Consider the following 21040-nt stretch of genomic DNA (forward strand, 5'->3'; position numbering starts at 1 on the left):
GTACATTAGTTTACCAAAATAGTTTGAATTAAGAGCACAATCGCCGTTCCAAAAATCAAGGTCAGAATCAATTACGCCCATTTGAAAAAAGTTCCTAGATTCGCTCTTTCACTCAGATTGGTGGTTGGATTTTTTTTGACGTTTACTTTGTCTCGCTCAAACCAACAGCGACCCAACCCCGTACTGCTGACTGTTTTCAATTAAATTGCTTTTAAAATTTTTGAGAAGAGTTTTAAAAACTTCTTCGTATGGTTTGCCGTGGAGAATTTTCTACGTGCTTCCCCGATATTTTTTCGATTATCATCTTTCTGTTTCTTCTTCTTCATGCAACAACAACGACTGTCACGATACAACACGATGAACACTGTCACTGTCGCACTGCACTGTCGCGTCTACTCTTCATCCTGGCGAATCACGAACGTGAAATGAAAACATAAAACAAAAAAAAACAATCTTCCTCACGCACGTGCATTCATTAGTAATTTTGAACAGCTAGTTTTGTTGTTTGGCACATTACGGTAAAGTAATCCATAAAATGTCCAAGTTCAAACAGACCAACGCGCAAATTTACGCGAAAACTGCAACGGTGCTCTCGCCGGATACGGTTTACTGGAAGAAATTGGGGGTGAGTTGTATTTTGGTTTGATCTTTACAGTAGACGAAATTCACACATTTTTTTTCACACACAGGTGCCCACATTAGTGAAAGAATTCGGAGCAATCGATTACATCGACTTTAGTCCAGTGGAACCTTACCAGTTCGCAGTTACAGCTTCGGTGCGCGTTCAAATTTACAATCCTGTGACGAAATTGGTGGTGAAGAATATCTCCAAATTCCAAGAAGGCGCTCATGGTGGTTCATACAGAAATGATGGAAAATTGCTGGTGGCCGGCGACGACCAGGGCAAAGTGCGCGTTTTCGATGTCAATACAAAATCGATTTTAAGAATATTTGATGGACACAAAGCACCGGTTCATCGAACCTTTTTCAACGCAGATCGACATCACGTGAGCAGTTTTTCAGACGACAAAACCGTTAGATACTGGGATATTGCTACGGAGAAGCATATCAAAACCTTTTCCGAACATTCGGATTATATTCGTGCAGGTTGCACCAGCCCAGTGAGTCCTAACATAATTGTGTCGGGAGGTTATGATAAAAAGATCAACATGTATGACACGAGGACCAAGGAAAAAGTACTGTCCCTCGACAATGGTAGTCCCGTGGAATCGCTTATATTCCTGCCTAGCGGAGGTATTTTTATCAGTGCAGGTGGAACTTCTGTTAACGTTTACGATGCGCTTGCCGGAGGAAGGAAGATCGCCCAGTTGTCACAGCATCATAAAACTATAACATGCCTGCAACTGGCTAGCGAAGGTAAACGGCTTCTTTCCGGGAGTCTGGATCGACACGTGAAGATCTATGATATTGCGACCTACCAAGTGGTGCATACGATCGATAATTCCAACGCTGTATTGAGCTTGGGCGTTTCTAAAAATGACGATACACTTGTAACTGGGATGGTAGACGGTTTGATAGCCATACATCGGCGGGATGTGGATAAAGATAAAGATGGTGAAATGAAGAAATTTCGACAATCTAAAGCTAGAGCAAGATATGACAACATTTTCCAGTCTGCTGATGAGCAAATTGTCGAATTTCGACACGATCGGATAGAGCAGTATGATCGGATGTTAAGGAAATACGAGTACTCGAAAGCTTTGGATAGAGTTATGCTACCAAGCGTGATGGGAAAAACGCCCGAAAAAACGGTAGCTCTTATAAAGGAACTTATTCGTCGCAAAGGATTAGACAGAGCCCTCACAGGCAGAACGCACGCGTTTCTTGTTCGTTTCATTAATTTCCTCGTGCGTAACATTGGAGATTATCGGTTTACCCCAGCTTTAGTTGATGCAGCCAACATCCTCTTGGACGTGTATGAAGCTGATTTCGAACAATTCGCTGGAACTGAGGTCGGTAAGATCTTGATTAATCTTTCGAGGCGGCTGAAAAAGGAAGAGCAGATCATTAGCGATTTCCTCGAGGTGCAGGGGCTTCTAGAGATGATTTCCGCCGCGGCTGATGTCAACCAGGCGGTCAATGAAGACGACGAAGCAGAGTGGGCGTTGGACGAAGAACTTCAACCTTCAGTTAATGCACAGAAGCAAGCTGTTATCAATATCGATTGATCTACGAGAATGAAATATATCACTATAAACAAGTTTGTGTGGTTGTGATTGCTTATTTAACTGGAATGGAATGAAATCCTTAACTAGAATGATGTCGATATTCGATAACGCAACTACAACGTTACGTTACGTTCTCCATAATGTCAAACTATTAACAGTCAACGGCTTGAATAATGGAGATGGTCGGGTTTCGGGTTTACAAACTCTAAACCCGACCCGAACCCAAACCCAAACCCGACGGGTTCGGGTCGGGTTTGGAAAATTAGAGCAATGTCGGGTTCGGGTCGGGTACGGGTTTGTGAGATGATAAAATGGCGAGTCTGGGCCGGGTACGAGTTTAAGAAATAAAATATTGAATATTTTTTATTCGTTTCTGGTTATTTTAAGGCTTGTTCGTTGTTCGGGCATATACTCTTTTAGGTGTAAAGAGAAAATATAAAATATCTAGTTTGAGTTTTCCGCCAAAAAATTAGTTCGGGTCCAGCTCGGGTTTAAGACTGCAAAAATTGTCGGGTACGGGTCGAGTTCGGGTTTGATAAAAATTTTCATTCCGGGTTCGGGTCGGGTCCGGGTTTGAAAGGAATTTCTAAACCGGGTTCGGGTCGGGTTCGGGTTTACAAAATGTGAAACCCGACCATCTCTATTGAATAACATAGACAGGTAAACGAATGAAACACATCCGTACTAGCAACAACCCTAGAACAAACTATAGTACACTCTGAAAAATCTTCGTCATATTTACCTGAAAACAAATGTGGTTCTCATTCACCATATTTTTCACGTAAGAGTGACCTGAATGACAAGTAACCTGAACCAATTTTAGTTCCCTTGAGTTACGTGATTTATCCGGTGACTCTGACTGGATCTTCCAGTACTAATGACGTGAGGCTTGAAAGTAGTTACGTTAGAGGCCTGAATAAGAGAAACGCGGATAGGTATGTGCCGCCAATCGAACCAAGAATCGAACCGTCAAAAACAGCAGCCAATCGAGCAGGAGACCTGTCAAGCAGCCAAAATGTTGGCTCAAATACTGAAAACGGCCAAATTCGATTTTATGTCATTTTTAGATAAACAAAATTGAATGTATTTTAATATAATATATGCAAGTCATTTACAGATTATGAAATGAAATTACATTGTTTATTGGATTCTATTGTTATGTGATGTGGACATATAAAATAGCGGATTGTGAGATTTTATCTACATAAACCATTTCTTTCTTTTCATGTGTTGTTCTTTGATGAAGAAGATTGGATGCAGTGTTGGCAGAGTCATATTTTCTATCCGCGTTTCTCTTATTCAGGCCTCTAGTTACGTGTTTGATCAGGTGAACCTGACGTGATTTGGTCGTACTGGTTACGTGAAATTTTAGTGAAAGCTACAAGACAGCAGGTAACCACTACATGTTTTGAAATGTATTGAAATATAGTGATTTTGGAATGAATGCAAACATGAACAGGGACTTCCTATAAAGGGAATCTTTTTCACGTTGTTGATGCATTGATACATTGCAATGCCGTCATTTGGTCATTGCGCTTTGGAGTTATTGCAGAAACACTGTTGAAGAAAAAACAAAGTTATCGGCGGATGTTGAATGGAATTTATCAGATTTGTTGAGAAATGATTTCAATGAGAATCGCTGAGAATTTTAAAACCAGTTTTTTGCTCGAAAATTGCTAATATTGCCGCTGTTAATTAAACAAAAAGTAGTGGAAACTAGACTACAAATTTAATACTAACGCGACCGGAAAACTGTAGCTCTAGACTTCCAAGCAGCTTCTTTTTCTTTCATATCATTTTTCAACGATTCTAATAAATTTTATCCAACCTCCGTTGATTTTTTCCAAGGAGGAAAAATGCAGGTACGGAAAATATCACTTACCTCCGCGAAGCCTCATTATGTTTAGGTTATGTATCATTCATTCTTGTTTACAATGCAGGTCTTCCGCAAATGCCGAAGCTGCAATCACACTAACACAATCTCACTTAAATTGTTTACGTGGGTATACAGTCATATTCACCAAGATTTTTAGTAAAAGTTACGTGAATTTCAGGTGAGCATTACTAACGTCACGTAACAATCGTCGTTTGTTCAAGACAGACGAGTTACGTGATTTTTCACGTGAATATGACGTGATGATTTTTTAGAGTGTATTTCTAGTCTGTACGACTTAGGGAGCGTCCACAAATTACGTAACGCTTAGAGAGGGAGGGGAAGTTGAGCGAATTGTGACGATCCATACAAAATTTGCAGATGTTTCATACAAAAAGTGTGACATAGAGGGGGGTTGAAAATTCCTAGTTTTTGCGTTATCATGTAATTAATGGATCTTCCCTTAAGCAGGTTTGAAAAAATAACAGTGTTTGGTCACCAAAAGCGTAACCAGTTTGGGTGTTTTTGGTGATTGTTACTTTCCTAGCACGCTTAGTCGCTTACACCACCTCTCAAGTATCGCAACCTGGCGGCTACTGAACGAGCTCGAGATTCCCAAATTGGACGCATAGTCAAATCACTCGCAATCCATTTCTCAAGCCAATACTTCCACATGTGTATAGTACACGTCCACGGAGGTCCTTCGTAGCTTAGTTGGTTAAAGCACCAGTCTAGCGTACTGTAGGGTCATGGGTTCGAGTCCCATCTAAGGGAAAGTGGTTACCTCCAATACATTTTCCAAATCAATATCTTCGACATAACGTACATATTCATATATGAGTTTTCATAACATCGAAATTAACGTCCAAGTCGGGTGGTTTAATCCCCGGAAATAGGCAATTAACTTTGATTGAACTAGACTTTATTACCTTCTTTGACGATAGGTTGGTCTGAACTAACTTCCGTCCAGGGCTTGCACCAATTTATTTGGTGTGACAATAGAGGGTGAGTGATATCATACGCGCTACTGAATCGACATAAGTTTAGGCGAAAATGTGTGGTTAGGAAGGTGGTGAGAATCCATAATCTATATATCATCGTATACCATCTTCAATTTATCTTCTTACTCACCAGTATGTAAAAACATCAGTAACAATTAAGTGTCTCAAGACATGACATGTTCTTTCAAAAGAAATTTTCAAGCTCATTCAATCAGTTTGATTGATAATAGTTTATTATATTCACTGTTAAATATACGATTATAAAAATGCATTGAAAATTGTCTGGGCTAAAGCTTGGCCTAATTGATCTGGATGACATAGAATATAAAAAGGTCATAAAAGCATATAAAAATTACAACATATAAACTAAAATGGCGTAGGTTTTGAAACGTTTTAACTTATCGCCTGTTCCCTTTGCGATTGGCGATCCTTCGTATTATGGATTTTATATAAGAAAAACGTTTGAGTAAGGTGTATGAGGAGAGAACGAGTCGAAATAAATCATTCCATAAAATCCTAACGTAAACTAAATATTTCGTCTTTTTTTTGGTATAAACATGCGCTGCTTTTCTCTCCCTTTTGACTTTTCACTACCTCGATTAAAACTACTTCGTTTCTTCTTTTACCGTTGGTTGATCGGTTGGTTGTTGCTGTTCGTAATTTGAATGACTCACTACTCTCTACAAAAAGTTGTTTTTACCATCTCTAATCTATAACGAATTCTGCTCCTGTATTACTGGTACAAATACATTGAATTAGATGTGGTAATGCGTCTCAATATGTTGACTCTGAATGTATGTGGCTTAGGTAAGAAGATGATTAGTTGCTTAATTCTGCAGTTGCTCTGTTTGCAATAGCGTAGTGGATCGTAGAGGGGTATACAAGAGTTCGGTATTCTACGTATTTTACGACAAATTGTGGAATTCTATTTTGAGGAACATATCGTTTGAAAACAAAACATTTTGCGGATTTCATTGTTTTTCAGGTGGCTATCCGTTATCTGTAAAAACTGAGATTGCATAACACTGAAGGAAATATCATATCCCCATTTAAAATAATTGAAAATAAAAATTGGTACCACACCAAAAGTTTGTGCATAAAGGTACTCGTATCCTAGCGTGAATTCTCCTGAAGAATAATTAGTATCTTGCCAAATTTAAGAACTGTAACCAACTGCGTAGTTTTGTCGAAACAATTTACTGTAACTGTGTAGTGTGTGACCGTTTAATCCATTGGATAAATCGTCAATTTAGTTCAGTTTGTTGGTATTCAGGTGAAAAATAGGAAAAAAAATGAGAAAAAGTATCAAAAAGATTTTTTTTCCCGAAAATGATTTTTTTTCTAAGTAAACAATTCGCATAATAGGTTTTCCACGATTTGACATAAAATCATGATTCACCAATATCGATATCGCTACGTTCTTCAACTGGATGAGTTTTTTTTTCAACAGTTGACAGAATTCAATGACCCTTGCATAAAATTTAAAAACGGACACCTAAACTGCTAAACGAACTGACAAATTTTGTGCGATGTCATTTTGGGATCATCGTGGAATACATAACGGTTTTTTGTTCATACTTTCTATGTTTTTGTTTAAATATTTTTGTAGCCTAAAATTACCTCTCCTGAGTACAGCAAAATGCTAAAAAAGTTGTGATGAGAAATTGCATACATCCACCTGCTCTCGTAGAACAAATACAAGCAGATGCGCTTTTATCATATTCCTATTGACTGCCGTTCCAAAATGTTTGAAACATAAAATATTTGTTTTTCTTGATTATCTGCAAGGGTTTCACTATTACGCACGTAATACACGCTTGTTAAATGTTAATCCTGTGTCGGTTTTACTTTTTTTTTATAACTTTGAGTTTTATAGATTACCTTCTTCTCCCAATTTGTCATTTAAATACTTTGCCACGTGGGCATGTGGTTGAATACAGCCGCCAACTAATTAACTAATCATTTCACGATATTTGAGTTTATGCTTCGAAAGCATCTCCGTGACGGTGACCAGCTTTTTGAGCGAATTGTTAGTCTTACTCATCGATTGCAATTCCACGAGGTACGATACGCAGATGTGATGCAACGTGGCGAGCTCGCGACCTGTATGGAGTAGAAAATTGCTAAATTACTAAAATATCATATAGGGGGAATGACGGCTTTGGCAGGTTTTGTTATATTATTGTCAGGGGGGGTTTTTATGACTGATTATGCTCAAATTTGGCCTAAACATTCTTTGCATATCAAAGAATATTGTGGCCAAATTTCATAAAATTCGGTCGACAAAACCCCCCAATAATAGAACAAAACCTGCCAAAGCCGTCTTTTCCCCTACCATTTTTAAAGAGTATCTTGATGTCAACGTTCGAACATCTAGTTTTACTTAGGGCCAATTTCTTCACCTTCGCTTAACGCTTAAGCGGTGCTTACCCATACGTTTAAACCTGGTTTAGCGCCTAAGCGGAGGTGAAGAAATTGGCCATTTGACTAATGTATACAACGGTTATATTATATTTTTAAACTGATAAACTGTCAAGATTCACATAAGAGTACCGCATGTCGTTTTTTGACGATTTTGATTTTCTTTCAGTCTTTCAGAAATAAGCTTAAAATTGTTTAAGGAAAACTGATAAACTCCTATTCATAGTAGGAGCTGCACTCTTTTTGATGATTTGCTTGAACTATTAAGCTATATATGATGTGAAGAATATTTCTACTTTACTCTAGGTACGAAGATAAATCATGATCTTACCTGCATCGGAACTGGATAGTGTAGAATTGCTTTGCTCTACCATGCACCCTGGAGGGGGATTAGGATCAGTAACGGATGATAGCTGATCCAAAAAAACTATCATCCTCTCCTTATTTTTCAATATGAACGGATTGACTACCTCCATGTAAGGTTCCTGTAGGTGATAAAAGCATTATTTTTACTAAACTACTTTTGAAAGCGAAATGCCAATACCTTTCCCCCAAACTCGACTAAATTTGCTAAATTCTGCAAACATTTGGCAACCATAATGAGAGTACGAGTTGCCATCTGATGAGGAGTTTCACTGACTAGACCAAATTGACGTGGGTTGAGCAAAGCGGGACACAGTAAGCGTAGGAAGATAAATCCGGATACGACCCGGGTGCGGACCAAACGCTCATTGGGAGACGGCCATTTGGCCACCACAGCCTTCTGCAAGCAGTTGCAAATGTAGCGAACCGTACGAGGACACGCATCTGGCGAGGTGAATATGGATTGGGTCACCTGGTCTAAAATCATTAGCAGAAATTCTGCATTTGAGCAAGCGTCGTCGTTTACGTCCATCTTGGTTGGATTCAGTTCCCCTGACTGCTTACTGTCGAGTATTCTTTGGATTGTGTCAGACACGGCAGATTGAAGAAAAACGGTGCATTCAGCCCGCATATAGAGATCCATCAGAGTTGTCGCAAGGGAAGCACCTCGGAACAGAGTTGTCGTTTCATTCTCCCGAGCCACTTCTGCTTGACACAATATTCTCAACAATTCCGTTTCACGTTTCTCGTGGCGGAAAACTTTCAGCAAAGATGTGGCCAATGGAATACGATCGTTATGGCAGATTTCAGCTAATGCACGCACCGCATTCAGCTCTGGCTCTACCAAGAGCTGCTGAAGAGGACTATACTCGTCGCACGGCATAACTAAGTCGTCGAGGTACCGAATACGAAGTCGAATGGAACCCCATTCACCCATTGGCGTCATTCCAACCAGGGGGTACCACTCTTCCGTCTCCTGGCCATTTTTCAAACCGCACAGGTCGACGGTCAATTCCGCAACTTCTGAGTCTTTGCCGCGTTTTCCTTTGCTGAGAACGGTTATTGTCACCGTGACTACGTCTGGCGGAACATCACTGAAAAACGAAAACAGTCACCAGTTAGAAATGAATCAAAATAATGGCAGCGAAATGAAAAAAGTATAAGAAAAATTAAGTTGTAGTTAATTTGGCCTAATTTAGGATTTCGTTTATTTGCACGTTAAAATCTAACTACAATATAACCAATCAAACGAGCTGCAGTTCGGATTCTAAACAATCGGAGTCTATAACATTATTACATAATGAAGAAGGCATATTGAACGAACAACTCCCAAATTTTTATCTTTTTCTATTTCTTTTATTTTCTATTTATAGGACGCCCCGCTCAATGTTGGTAAATATTGTTTCGACGTGAGCAATCGCCTCATCGTGTGTGTTGTTTAAGGTCTCAAAATTTGTGAGCACCTTATGATATGCCACTATTGTGTGTTCAATGTTCTCAGAAATGTTTTTCAGAGACATTGATAATTTATTAAGATTGAGTTCTTGCGCGAACTTTTCTTGGCAATCATTACAGAGAGGCAGCATAAAAGTGCGTAGCACTTCTTCGTGATTCCTTTGGACGCCTATGCATGCTGCATGAAAGGTGCGTTTGCAGGATCCATAACAGCGCCATAAAAAGTGATTGTCACTTTGCGCACAATTTCTTATTCCACACTTCATGCCACAATTAAACGCGAAATGCGCGCGGGTCAGGTCAAAATATTTAAAAGATAAGCACTGCGGGGTAAAGTTGAACGCGAGGAGAACGCGCGGGTATGTAAAATAAAAAATATGTATCTCGTCAAGTTTAAATGTTAATTGTTAAGACGCCGCGATACGAGTGGCTACACGACGAGAAAAAAAATAAAATTAAATACTTGCGGAGCGCAACGACACACAACCGCCTTCGTCAACCACTCGTGATGGAAAAAAAAGGTTGAAGGGACCATCGAGATAAGGAGAGATCGAGGAATGGAAGGAAAATTTAAATGGGTACTAGATCGAAAAAAATTCGTTGCTATGCAAACCTTGAAAAACGACAACAAAACAAAATGTCATTTCTTATTTTTGATGTGTTTGTTATTGTCCAAAGATGGTATTGTAGCCTAGAAATGTGAATATATCGACATTCGAAGTCGATATCGAAGCAAAATTCTTCACACAAACAATGACAGTTCTTTATGGGTTTTTACAGTAGAGCAACAGAGAGGAGGAGATGGCGGCCATGTTTCACTCAAACTCTGACAGATAGCAATGGGGTTTCCCTATAGGAGGGAAGAGCAGAATTTGCTTCGACTTCGCGAATAGGGAGAGAGAATCCAGAACAAAATATGAACAAAACACATCGAGATAGTGATGATCGAGATGTAGAAAGTAAAAATGCATGTAGATTGAAGGAACCGAGCAAACCATTGACATAAGGAGAGATATCGAAAATCGAGATGTAAAGAATTGACTGTATTAGCATTTCCTCAGTTATTGCATCCAATATTTCTCTACACGGTTCTTATTTTTTAATTTCTTGGTTTACCTGAACCACAGCTTTTTAAATTCCAGTTCTGCCCTCCAGTTCGAACTACTCGTTTGGCCAGGGCCCCAGAACGTAACGTCGATAATCGACTCGGCCCGTTCCAGCTGTAGTTACTTTTGGTACCGACATCAGCCAAGTCCACATCCAACATGGCCAGTGATTCTAGCAGGATAAGCCCCCCTTGATTTGTGGATCGGCTTCCCCATTTTACGGCCCAAGCGTTGAAGTCCCCCGCTATCACAACCGGCCTACGCCCCATCAAGTTAGCCGTCAAACAATCTAGCATTCGACCGAACTGCTCGATCGAGGAGGCGCATAGCAGCTGCACTCGTGTACATCAGCCAATAATTTACAACTACGAGCTCAATGGAATTGTGATGCAACGTGTGAACTGTATAAAGGATCTTGGTGTTATTCTAGATACGCAGCTAACATTCAAGCATCATGTCTCTTACGTGATTGAGAAGGCTTCTAGAACATTAGGATTCATCTTTCACGTCGCCAAGGGTTTCACCGATGTTTATTGCTTGAAATCACTGTACTGTTCGCTGGTTCGATCTACGCTGGAATATTGTTCCGCTGTATGGCATCCTAATTACCAGAACGGATCAGTAAGAATTGAATCTGTTCAACGCCGCTTCATTCGTTTTGCTCTTCGGTTGCTTCCATGGCGAAACCCATTCCGGTTACCAAGTTATAGCAGCCGTTGGCGTTGTCAATTAATTAATCTTGAAAGCCTACAATTGCGGAGGCACATTGCACGGGCCATGGTCGCTGATACGCTCCAAGGCAGAATCGACTGCCCTGAAATTCTGGAATCAGTAAACTTGAACGTTCGACCTAGGGCACTGCGAAATAACGGAATGTTGAGGATACCTTTTCGAAGAACGAACTACGGACAACGTGGAGCGATGGTGGGTCTACAGCGGACATTCAACGAGGTTGCCCCATGTTTTGATTTTAATCTATCCCGACAGACGATTCGTCGTAATTTTACAAGGGCTTATTCTGCCATGTTTCATAATTAACGATGATTTTATTATAATTACTTTTATTAGTATTAATTAGGATAAGCATCATTAGGACCTAAGTTGTCTGTTGATGAATCAAACAATAAAGAAGACCCCGTTGATTTTGGCAATGACGAAGCCCTTGTGTGTCGAAGACACCAACTCTTGGACTGGGTATTTCCCCGTTGTCCATATCGCTGCCATTTTAGACCCATCGGTGACCCAATTACCGTTCCTGGCGGGTACCCGGTAAGGATCTGCTATGATGGCGATATCCGTCCCCCATTCAGCAACTGTCTGACACAGCAGTTGCTGGGCTGCATCACAGTGGTTCAGGTTTAGCTGCGTTACCTACACTGTGATTTTGCAGCACGCTTAAACGCCGGGCACTTCGAACCCCCCATGGGGTGCTTGCTGTTCGCAGCTTTGCTGGAACAGATCAAACAGGGTTCCTGCAGCATTGTGCCTTATGTCCCTCCAATCCGCAGCGTCGACAGAGCTTGCTTCTGTCAGGGCCTTTGCAGTTCCATTGCTTGTGCCCGGTTCCAGGCACTTGAAGCAAACTTCGGGTTACTCATATATGCCCACAGGGCATACCGACCACCCCACCTTGACGCTCCCTAACTTGACTACCTTGGAGGCGTCCAAGGCAGATAGCCGAACCAATGCTACCTGTGTCCCTGCCGGACCTTTCCGTAGCCGAACGGCTGCGGTGGATGCCTCCACTTCACACTGTCGCCGCAGTGCCATGACGAGCTCTTCGACTTCGGTGATCTCGTCCAGGTCTTTAACCCTTAGATTCACCTCCGTCGTGAGTGCCCTCACCTTGACCGTCTCGCCTAGGACTTCCTCCGCCAACTTCTTGTAGGCGACGCCCTTTTCGAGACGCCCGCTTTAGCTCGAGGATCATCTCGCCCATCCGGGTACGTCTTATTCGACGTACGTCGGCGCCGAGTTCACCGAGCTTGACGTCACTCCTCATCGCCTTCAAGACGTCCGAGTACTTAGCCTCGTCCGTTTTGATGATTAGGGCATCGCTCCTGGAGCGATTGGCGCCTACCCTAGACTTATTGCTATCCTCATTCGCCTGGGCCTTCTTTTCGGCCCTTGGTTTCCTCTTGTTCTTGACCAGGGTCCAGGAGGCGTCATCCCCCTCAATTTCCCTGGTCTGGGGCAGCTGAGAGCTCTCAGCCTGCCGTAACCCCTTACTACCGTTTTTCCTGGGTGGACGGACCTTTCCAGATCCTTCATCCCGCGGTTTTGGAGGTACCTGGCCGGGGTTCAGCTTCCCAGCCCCACTACCCTTGTTCGGGGTAGTAACCCTCCGCTTTTTGGAGCGGCCCCCAGGGAGCTCATCCCCTGGAAACTGTCGCCCCCGTTTTTGTGTCTGCTCCAGTGGTGCAATTTATCAACAATGCCTGCTGAGTGTGATTCTTTTGTTTTGTATTTTTTTCTGTTCCTCTTTGCCTATGATGGTACCTTTCAGTCAGAACGACAAAGCAGGAGTAGCTTAGCAAACTCGGTTTGCCAACAGCGGGCTGAAGCTGATGATCATTCGGCACAAATTTCCTGTCATTGTCTTTCAAGTGATAGTATTCACCCATGCATTTATATAGGGCCGTCGCATTCACACAGCAGCGAGTGAACTGAATAGACTGTCAGTGCGGGCTGCGTGTGCAATGAGAAGAGAGGTCTTTTGTTTACTTTATCTTTGATTGTTGCTGCTAACCATTTTCAGTTTTCACTGCTAGGAAGTGAGTATGAAGAGGGAATGGTATCAATATCCAATAAATTTCAGTCACTGAGATTGAGAAATCGCACCCCTGGTCTGCTCCATTGGAGCAGTTACCCCCGACGTGCTCGCGAATACTTGAGCCTCAGTCTGGGTAGACTTTGGCACCACCGTCTTGGCTGGCACGCCCTCGGTCCATTCGACCTTGCCCAAATCCGCGAATTCTTGGGCCTCAGTCTGGGTAGACCTCGACCCCACAGATTTCACGGGTTCGCACTTGGCCTTCCCGACCGCCGTTTCCAACTTGGCGTCCAACATCGACTTTCGAAGTTTCAGCAAGCTCCTCTTGAGTTCCTTACTGATATTATGCTTCGATGACGCAAAGTCGATGATGGCGTCCAGCTGTTCCGTCGCCACCTCGAAGGCCGAAAGCTCATCGCGTTTGCGGTTCATCGCTTTCACTAGGCGGAGACCTGAACAACCCACCTCTTGCGAAGGGGTTGTCGCCTACACCAAGATGAATACACAGCTAGGTGTTGCAGTCTGCCCAATTTATGGACGAGAAGAGGGCGGGGGTGAAAAATTCATTTTCTGTGCAAAACATAAACAAACCGGCTGGCTCTTCCATACTAAAATCCAAGATGGCTGAATCGTGAATTTGGCAGATTGGAACACCTAGTGGTGTATTCATCTTGGCCTACACTACTACCACTAGTTGAAGAATTGCCTTGGTTTTCCATTTTGGTCCCACGAGTTGCTCGGGAAAAGAGGTCCGCCACGCCAGAGCCCAGCATGACGCGGTAAGGGACAATTACTGTGGAGGGTGCCCACACACTTAAAATAAATCGCGGAATTCGGTAAAATTTTACCGAAATCTCAACAGCAGAACTGTTCGGTAAATAATTTTACTGATTTTCGGTGATTTTGACAGTTGAGCAATGGAAAAAATTACAAAAATTTTGTAAAAAAAATTACCGAATAGTTCTGCTGTTGAGATTTCGGTAAAATTTACCGAATACTGTAAAATGAGTTAAGTGTGCAGGTACCCCACAGGCTCCGTTAAAGGCCTAGCTTATTATTTCACCCCCCTGGCCATGCATCCCCTCGGCACGGGTCGCTAAACGCCTTGGGATTAGGGGTTAGGGACGATGGTCCCGGTCTAACTCGCAGTGGCCATGGGGAGGGGTCGTCAAGCCCTTGGACAAAGTCCCTGCTGACCCATGTGTGTGTGCGTCTGTGCGCACCCACGTACCAAAATGTAGCAAAAGTGTCACTCATTTTTCGGGCACTTATCCTCAACCGATTTGCTCGCAACCAGTTGCATTCAACGCAGACTTCTATCTTATTGTTTCCTATCGAAAATTGGCCAGATCGGACTATGGTATCGGAAGTTATGGCCAAAATACTTGTTTTACGGAATAATCGCATGAAAAAGTGTCACTCATTTTTCGAGCACTTATCCTCAACCGATTTGCTCGCAAATTGCATTCGACGCAGACTTCTATCCCATTGGTTCCTATTAAAAATTGGCCAGATCGGACTATGGGATCGGAAGTTATGGCCAAAATACTTTTTTGCCTTTCTCGTATACTAAGTATACGGTAAAGGCTATATGATCGCTCCAAAAACAAACTTTTTATAGAAGCCCCGGAGACCCATAGTGTTATATACCAATCGACTCAGTTCGACGAATTGAGGTGATGTCTGTGTGTGTGTGTGTGTGTGTGTGTGTGTATGTGTGTGTGTGTGTGTGCGCAAAACGACTCAAAAAATGTCACTCATTTTTCGGGCACTTATCCTCAACCGATTTGCTCGCAAAAAGTTGCATTCGACGCAGAATCCTGTCCCATAGTTTTCTATTTGAAATTGGCCAGATCGGACTATGGGATCGAAAGTTATGGCCAAAATACAAATTCATACGAAAAAATCGCGTAAAAAATGTCACTCATTTTTCGGGCACTTATCCTCAACCGATTTGCTCGCAACAAGTTGCATTCGACGCAGAATCCTGTCCCATAGTTTCCTATTTGAAATTGGCCAGATCGGACTATGGGATCGAAAGTTATGGCCAAAATACAAATTCATACGAAAAAATCGCGTGAAAAATGTCACTCATTTTTCTGGCACTTATCCTCAACCGATTTGCTCGCAACAAGTTGCATTCGACGCAGAATCCTGTCCCATTGTTTCCTATTTGAAATTGGCCAGATCGGACTATGGGATCGAAAGTTATGGCCAAAATACAAATTCATACGAAAAAATTGCGTAAAAAATGTCACTAATTTTTCGGGCACTTATCCTCAACCGATTTGCTCGCAACAAGTTGCATTCGACGCAGAATCCTGTCCCATAGTTTCCTATTTGAAATTGGCCAGACCGGACTATGGGATCGAAAGTTATGGCCAAAATACAAATTCATACGAAAAAATCGCGTGAAAAATGTCACTCATTTTTCTGGCACTTATCCTCAACCGATTTGCTCAAAACAAGTTGCATTCGACGTAGAATCCTGTCCCGTTATTTCCTATTGAAAATTGGCCATATCGGACTATGGGATCGAAAATTATACCATTTTTGCCTTTCTCGTATACTAAGTATACGGTAAAGGCTATATGATCGCTTCAAAAACAAACTTTTTATAGAAGGCCCGGAGACCCATAGTGTTATATACCAATCGACTCAGTTCGACGAATCGAGGTGATGTCTGTGTGTGTGTGTGTGTGTATGTGTGTGTATGTGTGTGTGTGTGTGTGTGCGCAAAACTACTCAAAAAATGTCACTCATTTTTCGGGCACTTATCCTCAACCGATTTGCTCGCAACAAGTTGCATTCGACGCAGAATCCTGTCCCATTGTTTCCTATTTGAAATTGGTCAGATCGGACTATGGGATCAGAAGTTATGGCCAAAATACAAATTCATACGAAAAAATCGCGTAAAAAATGTCACTCATTTTTCGGGCACTTATCCTCAACCGATTTGCTCGCAACAAGTTGCATTCGACGCAGAATCCTGTCCCATTGTTTCCTATTTGGAATTGGTCAGATCGGACTATGGGATCAGAAGTTATGGCCAAAATACAAATTCATACGAAAAAATCGCGTAAAAAATGTCACTCATTTTCCGGGCACTTATCCTCAACCGATTTGCTTGCAACAAGTTGCATTCGACGCAGAATCCTGTCCCATTGTTTCCTATTTGAAATTGGTCAGATCGGACTATGGGATCAGAAGTTATGGCCAAAATACAAATTCATACGAAAAATTCGCGTAAAAAATGTCACTCATTTTTCGGGCACTTATCCTCAACCGATTTGCTCGCAACAAGTTGCATTCGACGCAGAATCCTGTCCCATTGTTTCCTATTTGGAATTGGTCAGATCGGACTATGGGATCAGAAGTTATGGCCAAAATACAAATTCATACGAAAGAAACGCGTGAAAATGTCACTCATTTTCCGGGCACTTATCCTCAACTGATTTGCTTGCAAATAAGTTGCATTCGACGCAGAATCCTGTCCCATTGTTTCCTATTTGAAATTGGTCAGATCGGACTATGGGATCAGAAGTTATGGCCAAAATACAAATTCATACGAAAAATTCGCGTAAAAAATGTCACTCATTTTTCGGGCACTTATCCTCAACCGATTTGCTCGCAACAAGTTGCATTCGTCGTAGAATCCTGTCATATTGTTTCCTATTTGAAACTGGCCAGATCGGACTATGGGATCGAAAGTTATGGTCAAAATACAAATTCATACGAAAAAATCGCCTAAAAAATGTCACTCATTTTTCGGGCACTTATTCTCAACCGATTTCCTCGCAACAAATTGCATTCGACGCAGAATCCTGTCCCATTGTTTCTTATTTAAAACTGGCCAGATCGGACTATGGGATCGAAAGTTATGGTCAAAATACAAATTCATACGAAAAAATCGCCTAAAAAATGTCACTCTTTTTTCGGGCACTTACCTTCAACCGATTTGCTTGCAACAAGTTGCATTCGACGTAGAATCCTGTCCCATTGTTTCCTATTTGAAATTGGCCAGATCGAACTATGGGATCGGAAGTTATGGCCAAAATACAAATTCATACGAAAAAATCGCGTAAAAAATGTCACTCATTTTCCGGGCACTTATCGGCAAAACATACTTTTGCATATAAACGATAAAGACGGATTCATAAAAAACTGAAAAACGATCCATAAATAACATCTGAATGTTCTTTAAAATGCTACCATTAATCCATAAAATAGTTAATGATATTCCATAAAGAATAATTTTTCGATCCATAACTAAGCTAAAATTTAGCAATTAATTGGGAAATATGTTCCATTAACATGGTCAAGAAAAACAATACAATTCTTGCTATTTTCCCCTTGAAAATATGGAAAATGATCCATAAAAAACTATATTTTGATCCATAAAACCTCAAATTTGCGCATTTTTTTATCGTGATGATGATCCATAATTTCAGTAATATGATAATTTTATATGATAATTTTAGTCATATGAACCATAATTCTGGCCATATGATCCATAACTTTGTTCAAATGATCCATAGTTTTGGTGATATGATCCATAAATTTTGATAAATGATCCATAGATTTTATGAAATGTGTGGATCAATTAATATAGTTTCATTGGCCTTCTTTCCAAGCATTATGGATCACATTATCAAAATTATGGATCATATGACCAATATGGATCATATGGCTGAAATTATGGATCATCATCAGGATATAAATTGCGCAAATTAGAAATTTCATGGATCATTTTTCAAAGTTTTATGGATCATAAAAATATTCTTTATGGAATCTCTTGAACTATTTTATGGATTTATGGTAGCGTTTTATGGAACATTCAGATGTTTTATGGATCGTTTTTCTTTTTTTAATGGATCGTTTTTCCACATTGAACGGTGCAAAGTAAGGGCTGCCGGCACTTATCCTCAATCGATTTGCTGTCATCAAGTTGTATCAATCAAGTTGCATTCGACGTAGAATCCTGTCCCGTTATTTCCTATTGAAAATTGGCCATATCGGACTATGGGATCGAAAATTATACCATACCATTTTTCAGGCACTTTTCCTCAACCGATTTGCTCGCATTAAATTGCATTCGACGCAGAATGTCTCTTGTTTCTTATTGAAAATTGGCCAGATCGGACTATGGGCTTAGAAGTTATGGTAAAATTACTATTTATTGTGTGTCTTCTTTTGCCACCACACACGCATCTACTTTTCAGTTATTGACACATAGGATTTACCGAGATTCGGTTCAACTTTACATTACCGATGACTGTGGCAAACTTGTTTGCCGAAATTCAGTAATCAATTTGAAAGTCTTATTTTCTAACGAAATTTCAGTAAAAATATGGTTTACTGACCGCGTTCGTCATTTTATTTTACCGAGAATAATTCTAGCGATTAAGTGTGTAGCTCACTTTTTAGCACTTAGACTTCATCTATTCCCCAAGCAACACAAGTTCAACAAATCTGGTTGCAGTAACCATATTGTAACTGAATCCGGTCATATATAAGTTACTGTGATAGATGTGCAATATGTGTGCTTCTCATGTCGCTCGCAACAGATTGCATTCGACGCAGAATCTTGTCCCATTGTTTCCTATAGAAACTTGGCCGCATCGTACAATTGGGTCAAAAGTTATGGAGAAAATACTAATTTTAAAACTACAAAATAGAATGCCATTTTTTGCTCTTATGCTCATCCGATTTGTTTGCAACAAATTGCGTTTGGCGAGATTTTTTTTATGCATATAAACAAATATGAAAAATGATACCAATCCACATATTAGTGTTATTTTAGATTTTTCCAAACCTTTTGAACGAACGAGAAAGGCACCATCACCGCTAGGTGGATTAATCTGGGTTTTTTGCAAAATAATCGCATAAAAAAGTGTCAGTCATTTTTAGGTACTTATCCTTAACCTTTAAATTATTTATTCGCGCGAGAAAGGCACCATCACTGCTAGGTGGATTAATCTAGGTTTTTCTTCTTTCTTCCTCCATTTTTGACCCTTCATTCTTTTTCTTGTTCCTTCTTTTTTTATTTCTTTCTTTTCTTTCTTCCTTCTACCTTCTTCATTTTTATTTTTCTTTCTTCCTTGTTCCTTCTTTATTTTTACATCTTCCAGCTATTTCCTCAATTCTTTTTTCCTTCTTCCATGGTACTTTTTCCTTCCTTATTCCTTTTACTAACTTTCGTCTTCCTTCTTCTTCTGTCTTCCATCTACCTTCTTCTTCTTTCTTTTTTCTACCTTTCCTGTTTCTTTTAACTTCTTTCTTACTTATTATTTCTTCCATCTTTCTTTATTTATTTTTCCCTTGTTCCTTTTTGCTTCTTGTTCTTTTTCTTCCTTTCTGTTATCCACCTTCCTTTTAAATCACCTATTTTCACGTGACGTACCTTATGGATCTTCCCTTATTGCAGCCTTTTGAGATTTCAGTTAGGTATAAGAGTATTCATTCAACCTTTCGTAAGACATTCCTCCGCACGCCTTAAGGTTTGGAGCATTAACAGCGTCCTCATTCTGACAATGAAGCAGTCAATTTCCAGCTTTGGAGCAACTAGGAGCAAATCACAACGCTTACCACCGGAAAGTAGACCAAAAATAGGTTCCGAATCGTTCCCGAAAAAACTTCAGTCAAATTTTCATTTTCCATACAAATTTGTACCCCAAGCCACGACGTCAAAATCATCATAGGAGATTTGAACGCTCAGGTTGGCCAAGAGGAGGAGTTTAGACCGACTATTGGAAAGTTCAGCGCTCACCGGCTGACGAACGAAAACGGCCTACGACTAATTGATTTCGCCGCCTCCAAGAATATGGCCATTCGCAGCACCTACTTCCAACACAGCCTCCCATATCGGTACACCTGGAGATCGCCACTGCAGACAGAATCACAAATCGACCACGTTCTGATTGATGGACGGCACTTCTCCGACATTATCGACGTCAGGACATATCGTGGCGCTAACATCGACTCTGACCACTATCTGGTGATGGTTAAACTGCGCCCAAAACTATCCGTCATCAACAATGTTAGGTACCGACGACCGCCGCGGTACGACCTAGAGCGACTGAAGCAACCTGATGTCGCCACTGCATACGCGCAGCATCTCGAGGCAGCGTTGCCGGAAGAGGGTGAGCTCGATGGGGCCCCTCTTGAGGCCTCCTGGAATACAGTCAAAGCAGCCATTAACGACGCAGCGGAGAACAACGTCGGGTATATGGGTCGAAGTCGACGGAACGATTGGTTTGACGAAGAGTGCAGACAGATTCTGGAGGAGAAGGACGCAGCGCGGGCGGTCGCGCTGCAGCAAGGTACCCGGCAGAACGTGGAACGTTATAGACGGAAGCGGAGACAGCAGACCCGCCTTTTTCAGGAGAAGAAACGCCGCCTGGAAGAAGCGGAGTGCGAGGAGATGGAACAGCTGTGCCGTTCTCAAGATACACGCAAGTTCTATCAGAAGCTCAACGCATCCCGCAAAGGCTTCGTGCCGCGAGCCGAAATGTGCCAGGATAAGGATGGGAGCATCTTGACGGACGAACGTGTGGTGATCGAAAGGTGGAAGCAGCACTACGAGGAACATCTGAATGGCGCTGAGAGTACAGGCAATGAAAGTCAAGGCAGCGGAGGAGACGACTACGTCAGTTCAGCGGACGATGGAAGCCAACCAGCCCCCACCTTGAGCGAAGTTAAGGATGCCATTCAACAGCAAAAGATCAATAAAGCAGCTGGTAAGGATGGTATCGGAGCTGAGCTCATCAAGATGGGCCCGGAAAAGCTGGCCACTTGCCTGCACAAACTGATAGTCAGAATCTGGGAAAACGAACAGCTACCGGAGGAGTGGAAGGAAG

General features: G+C 41.5%; 2 protein-coding genes across 3 annotated transcripts in view; one reads left to right on the forward strand and one right to left on the reverse strand.

Moving 5' to 3' along the window:
• Positions 1 to 438: 438 nt before the first annotated feature.
• Positions 439 to 2222, forward strand: LOC134225886 (U3 small nucleolar RNA-associated protein 15 homolog). The gene is made up of 2 exons (XM_062706318.1): positions 439 to 625; positions 690 to 2222. The coding sequence occupies exons 1-2, from the start codon at positions 536 to 538 to the stop codon at positions 2187 to 2189; spliced, it is 1590 nt and encodes a 529-aa protein (XP_062562302.1). The 5' UTR covers positions 439 to 535; the 3' UTR covers positions 2190 to 2222.
• A 3052-nt stretch (positions 2223 to 5274) lies between these two features.
• The window catches only part of LOC134226512 (ras GTPase-activating protein 1), a 28214-nt gene continuing 12448 nt past the window's right edge, over positions 5275 to 21040 (reverse strand). For both annotated transcript variants that reach the window (XM_062707337.1, XM_062707338.1), the window contains exons 6-8: positions 8029 to 8941; positions 7816 to 7969; positions 5275 to 7166 (exon numbers count right to left, since the gene is read on the reverse strand). In XM_062707337.1, the coding sequence (XP_062563321.1) occupies positions 7015 to 7166; positions 7816 to 7969; positions 8029 to 8941 (1219 nt within the window). In that variant the 3' untranslated portion in view covers positions 5275 to 7014. The remainder of the gene's footprint in view (positions 7167 to 7815; positions 7970 to 8028; positions 8942 to 21040) is intronic.

The sequence above is a fragment of the Armigeres subalbatus genome, chromosome 3 (genome assembly GCF_024139115.2).
Source record: "Armigeres subalbatus isolate Guangzhou_Male chromosome 3, GZ_Asu_2, whole genome shotgun sequence".
Taxonomy (NCBI): domain Eukaryota; kingdom Metazoa; phylum Arthropoda; class Insecta; order Diptera; family Culicidae; genus Armigeres; species Armigeres subalbatus.

Excerpts from the sequence above, each read along its gene's own strand:
- LOC134225886 (XM_062706318.1), top strand. The coding sequence starts at position 536 with ATGTCCAAGTTCAAACAGACCAACGCGCAAATTTACGCGAAAACTGCA. Across the intron at positions 626-689 it reads TTTACTGGAAGAAATTGGGG|GTGCCCACATTAGTGAAAGA; the intron begins GTGAGTTGTATT and ends TTTCACACACAG.